Here is a 5410-nt window from a genome sequence, read left to right on the forward strand (position 1 = left end):
GGGGGGTGGGGGGTAGGGATAGAGCAACAGCTTCCCTGGTCTCTGACCAGGGGTGTTTCATGTCATTTGGTAATTGTTAATACCTGTCTAATATTATCACTCCTGTATGTTTTGTACCTGTTCTTTGCATTCCATTGCAGAGTGTAGCTCTTGCTTGTCAATACAGCTTCATTTCCTTCTAACTGAGCTGCTCTGGCAAAGATAATGCTGGGGGGGAATTTCAACCCAACAATGGGACTCTTGTTCTCTGGGACTGGACTGTTGGTCACCTTCTGTTCTGACACCAAAAGAATCTTCATGGCAATTCTGGGTCTCTGCTGCATTTGAAGCTGTGATGAGCTCTGCCATGGCATGGTAGTGATGGGGACTGAGCTGATCCATTCCTCATGCAGCTCAGGGACAGGGGTTACAATAAGGCTGAGAGAAGTGTGCCCTAACTTGTCACTGCCTTTCCCTCCTTGGACAGGTCTCCATGGCCAGAGGCAGCAGATGGCCAACAGCAGCTCCATCACCCACTTCCTCCTCCTGCCATTCCCAGGCACAAGGCAGCTGCAGCTCCTGCACTTCTGCCTCTTCCTGGCCATCTACCTGGCTGCCCTGCTGGGCAATGGCCTCATCATCAGCACCATAGCCTGGGACCACCACCTCCACACCCCCATGTACTTCTTCCTCCTCAATCTCTCCTTCCTTGACCTGGGTGCCCTCTCCACCACTGTGCCAAAATCCATGGCCAATTCCCTGTGGGACACCAGGGACATCTCCTATGCAGGATGTGTTCTCCAACTGTTCTTTTTCATATTCCTAATGTCAGCAGAGTATTTTCTCCTCACCACCATGTCCTACGATCGCTATGTTGCCATCTGCAGACCCCTGCACTATGAGACCCTCCTGGGCAGCAGAGTTTGTGGCCACATGGCAGCAGCTGCCTGGGGCTGTGGCTTTCTCTATGCTCTGCTGCACACAGCCAACACATTTTCAGTGCCCCTGTGCCAGGGCAATGCTCTGGAGCAGTTCTTCTGTGAAATTCCCCAGATCCTCAAGCTCTCCTGCTCCACAGCCTACCTCAGGGAACTTTGGCTTATTGTGGCCAGTGTCTGTTTAGTCTTTGTCTGTTTTGTGTTGATTGTGGTGTCCTATGTGCAGATCTTCAGGGCAGTGCTGAGGATCCCCTCTCAGCAGGGACGCCACAAAGCCTTTGCCACCTGCCTCCCTCACCTGGCTGTGGTCTCTCTGTTTCTCATCACTGGCTTCTTTGCCAACCTGAAGCCCTCCTCCATCTCTTCCCCATCTCTGGATCTGGTTGTGTCAGTTCTGTACTCAGTGGTGCCTCCAGCAGTGAACCCTCTCATCTACAGCCTGAGGAACCAGGAGCTGAAGGCTGCCCTGAGCCAACTGATCCCTGGATGCCTTCAGAAGCAATAAACTCTTTGTCTTCTCCTGCAGAGCAGTTCTGATGTCACTCAGTGCAGGCCCAGCCTGGCTGCTCGAGTTCTGGATGCTGCTGGTGCTGTTGCCCTTGGGAGAATGTTGTTCCCCCACAGGTGTCTTTCTTCAGACCATTTCTGATTCAGTGTTGTCCTGTCTGGTGTGACCCAGAGGCTGCAGACATGAGGAGCTGTGCTCCCTGTATGTATGCAACACATTAAAGGACCCTGCAGGGAGTTGTTTCTCTGAGTTCCTTCCTCCAAGGCTTCTGTGGAGCTGCAGGGCAGTGCCTGTGTGCAGAGGTGGAGGGGCAGAGTCCCAGCACAGCAGCAGTGCCAGGGAGCCCCAGAGCACTGTGGTAGTGCTGGGACTGCAGCATGGATATTCCAGGGTTGCTTCTGGGACAGAGCTGAGCTCCAGAGCAGCACTGCCATCAGAACAGGAGGTCTCCTCATGCACTCCTAATCCAACCACCTCCCATTACATATTGAACCTACTCAGAGTCCAGACTGGATACCCTGACCCCCTTCCAGTATAGACTCATCCCAAATATTGTTCCTTTAATCCCTCTTATTACATATGTGTCCTCATCCCAGTAAAAGCTAGCTCCTATTGTCTTCTTCCTCTATAGTCTGGGTTCCATCCCAGCACAGAATGTATCCCCTGGCTCCTTTCCCAGTACTGAATGCATCCATCCCAGTACAAACTGCACACCCTCATGCCTTCCCATTACAGTCTGGGCCATGCCCCAGTCCAAACAGGATCCCTTTAATCCCTCCAGGTACACATTAGGCCTTGTCCCCGTAAAAACTCCATTCTTTGATCACCTCCCATTACAACCTGGACCCCTCACACTCTGATCAGTCCCCACCAGACCTGCTCCTCCCCTGAACCCAGCCCCCTGCTCTCACCCACAGGCAGTGAGCTCATCCCTCAACTCACCCATCCCACCTTAGCCTCTCCCACATCTACCCATGAACCTGACTTTGCAATCAATGTTCACCCTGGTCCAGGCCCTTACCCTTGGCATTGAGGCCTTGCCCTTTACCCCAACCCAAACCCAAGCTGTGCAACTCAGAGCTAGTCCTCACCTGAGCCCTGCCCAGCATCCTCAGCAGGACACCAAAGCCTCTCCTCAGCCTTGGCCTGACCCACAGACTTGAAAGACAGATCTGAGCCCTCAGCCCCAATGGGAATACCTCAGCCACAGACATCCTTCCTCTGCTCTGACTCCTCACCTGCATTCCCTCCCACACTTGAGGGATTCTGCTTGCCCTCTGGCACAGAGCAAGGGCTGGGAGCTCCCACAGCAGCCTCATGGTCTTGGAAGAGGAGCAGGAGTTGAACTGTGGCTGAGCAGCTGATGGACACCAGGAGCAGATGGATGCCAATGCCATGGGCAGATCAGCTGTGCCTCAGGATCTCCTACACAGCAGCAGGCACAAGGTTGGGCAGGGGCTGGAAGGTCACTGCTGGCTCAGCAGCATATCGGGCAGCAGCAGGAAGAGGGCAGGAAAGAGACTGGGGGGGTCGCTTTCTGCTGTAGCAGATGAGAGGGAAGCCCCTGACTCCTGCCTGGCCTCTGTGCTAATGGCCTCTCAGCTGCCAGAGGCCCCAGCAGGCAGCAGAAGGCATGTGGTGGGCTTGTGTGACTCCCTGTCCCTAAGCACCTGGTGGCCCCTGCAGGAAGGGCCTTGGAGTGGGTTGTCACCTCCCTGCCACCTGAGGGCCTGAGGGGACAGCAGCAGGGACAGGGCTTGGTTGTGTCTGCTGGGGAAGCTGAAAGGCAGCAGCAGGGACCTGCTCTGGAAGGCCCTGCAGAGGTTTCTTGTGGCTGCTCAGCTGCCAGGCCACAAGCAGGATGAGGCCTTGGGCCAGCCTTGGGACATCAGGGATGGCTGAGGAGCTCCTAGGGCAAGAGGAGCCACATGGCCATGAGGTGAGTGTGACGTCACTGCAAACTCCAATCCCTTTGTGCCTTTGGCCAGCAGCAGGCCCAGGGCTGGTCTCAGGACTGTGCCATCCCTTGTGCCTACCAAGCTGAGAGGCAGCAGCAAGGAGGTGCCTTGGATGTTGCTTTGGAGCTGGAGGTTCTGTTCTGTGCCCAGGCAGAAAGGCCTCTGACAGGCACCATTCCCAATGGCCTGGGATGGAGCAGAGCCTGAGCAGAGTGAAGAAGGCCAAGTGCAGCTGGGCTGTGGTAGGAGGAGTGTGGCCACCAAGACACAGAGGTTGTCCTCCCCTGCACTCAGCACTGTTGTGACCACATCTGCAATATTGATGTCTGGCTGTGGAGTTCCTTAGTCTGGAGGAATGGAGAGGTACTGGAGAAGCTCCAGAGGAGATCTGCCTGGATGGAGTTTGGAGTCTCTATCTTGAACCTGAAGCTGCTGAGCTTCTTTAGCCTGGTGATGTGAAGGCTCAGGGGTGATGTGCACCTGCTTGAAGGGGGGTGTCAGCTGATGGAGCTTTTCTTGGTTGTGGCCACAGAAGGAAGCCTTCAGCAAGTGCAACTGAAAGGTTCAGACTGGAGGCCAGGATAAAGAAATGTCACTCAAAGTGTAGAGCTGTGGTGCAAGAGGTGAACCAGAAGGATTCTGGAGATCCTTTGTGTGTCAAGGAACAGGCAGCAAGAGTCGAGAGGCCTGAGTGAAGGTGTGGAAATGTCAGGGGGAGAGCTGGCTGGGGAAGCCAGATGGATGTCAATAGCCTGAAGGGAAAGAGCTGCAGGCATGGGACAGTGCAGCACAGCCTGCAGTAGGGATGGCCAAGGGCTCTGGCAGGGCTGAAAGGCTCAACAGGGACAAGGTCTTGATCTTCTTCCTTCTGGCAGCAGCTTCTGCCACCATGGCTGCTGAGATGAAGTTTGAATTGGAGGCTCTCAGGATCTGCCTTTCCAAGGCCTGAGGGTCAGAGCTTGGCCTTTCTCTTTCCTAAACCAAGGCCAGGGTTTGTTCAGCTGCACTTTGCCTTTGTCTGCCTTCAATCATGGCCTCCATGGAGCTTCTCTAACTACCCCTGGGAGGCTTTGTTGCTAATGGCCCTCAGTGAGGCCAATTAATACTTGAAGGAACTTTTGTTATGCTTCTGACTTCTTGAGCAGATTCCTTCAGTCTCCTCTCAGTGTGTGAGGCTCAGGCAATGATCCCCAAGTGCCCTAAGAGCTATTTGTGTCTCTGTAGTTTTCTTCAAGGTTTCAAAGTGCTCCTCACAAAGCTCCTTTATTATTTATTTATTTCAGCCACCAAATGACAGAGTGGATAAGGACAAGGCTGACTCTGACTGACTGCAAGGGATCCTGAACTCAAATCTATTTCTATGGCTGTGCCTGGAGAGAAGCACTAAGCACAAAGACCCAGGGACAGAGCTGGCTGGGTCCAGGGCAAGATAGAAACCTTGCCCCTGGTGATAGCAAAGGTGTCTGTCCAAAGACACAGAGAGGTGGAGAGGTGGCTGGCAGAGAGGCTGTTCTGGAGTTCAGTTTCCTTCTGCTGGAGCTCATGGCAAACACTCACAAAAGCTTTGACATTCTTAGGGCACAAGAACTGAGCCTGGAGAAGTCTGACTTGGTGCTGGCCCTTGGTGCAGGTTGTGCCTGAGAGATGTCTGACTGGGGGAGATGCTGGACACAGCTGCTGTGATCCAGGACAGCTCCAAGGCTCTGACTTTAGGCTCACTATTGTTACAGGTGGAAATCATTGACTTTCATCAGGTGTTTCTCTGAGCTGGAGAACCTTGAATGTTGAACCATCCTGGGATCTTTTGCCACTTGCACAGACCCTGAAGGTTTTGACCTCCAAAGTTTTCTATCACCTCCCTGTTGGCTGTGATCCAAGCAGAGATGCACTGAGCTGGCAGGAACTGGCAAATCCCCAAGCCATAGGGAGAGCAGTGCAAGGCTGGGAGAGAGAGGATGCAGCACACCAAGGACACCTGTCAGGGCTCTATTTCCCTCTGTCCTGATCCATACCTGGCTTACCCTGGG

At 53.9% G+C, this 5410-nt stretch overlaps 1 protein-coding gene across 1 annotated transcript; it reads left to right on the top strand.

Annotated features, from left to right (window-relative positions):
- Positions 1 to 489: 489 nt before the first annotated feature.
- LOC128899765 (olfactory receptor 14A16-like) lies at positions 490 to 1483 on the top strand. Its single transcript, XM_054179447.1, has one exon. It carries the CDS (start codon positions 490 to 492, stop codon positions 1420 to 1422), a length of 933 nt encoding a protein of 310 aa, XP_054035422.1. The 3' UTR covers positions 1423 to 1483.
- Positions 1484 to 5410: the final 3927 nt, after the last annotated feature.

This window comes from Dryobates pubescens, unplaced genomic scaffold (genome assembly GCF_014839835.1).
Source record: "Dryobates pubescens isolate bDryPub1 unplaced genomic scaffold, bDryPub1.pri scaffold_56_arrow_ctg1, whole genome shotgun sequence".
Classification (NCBI taxonomy): domain Eukaryota; kingdom Metazoa; phylum Chordata; class Aves; order Piciformes; family Picidae; genus Dryobates; species Dryobates pubescens.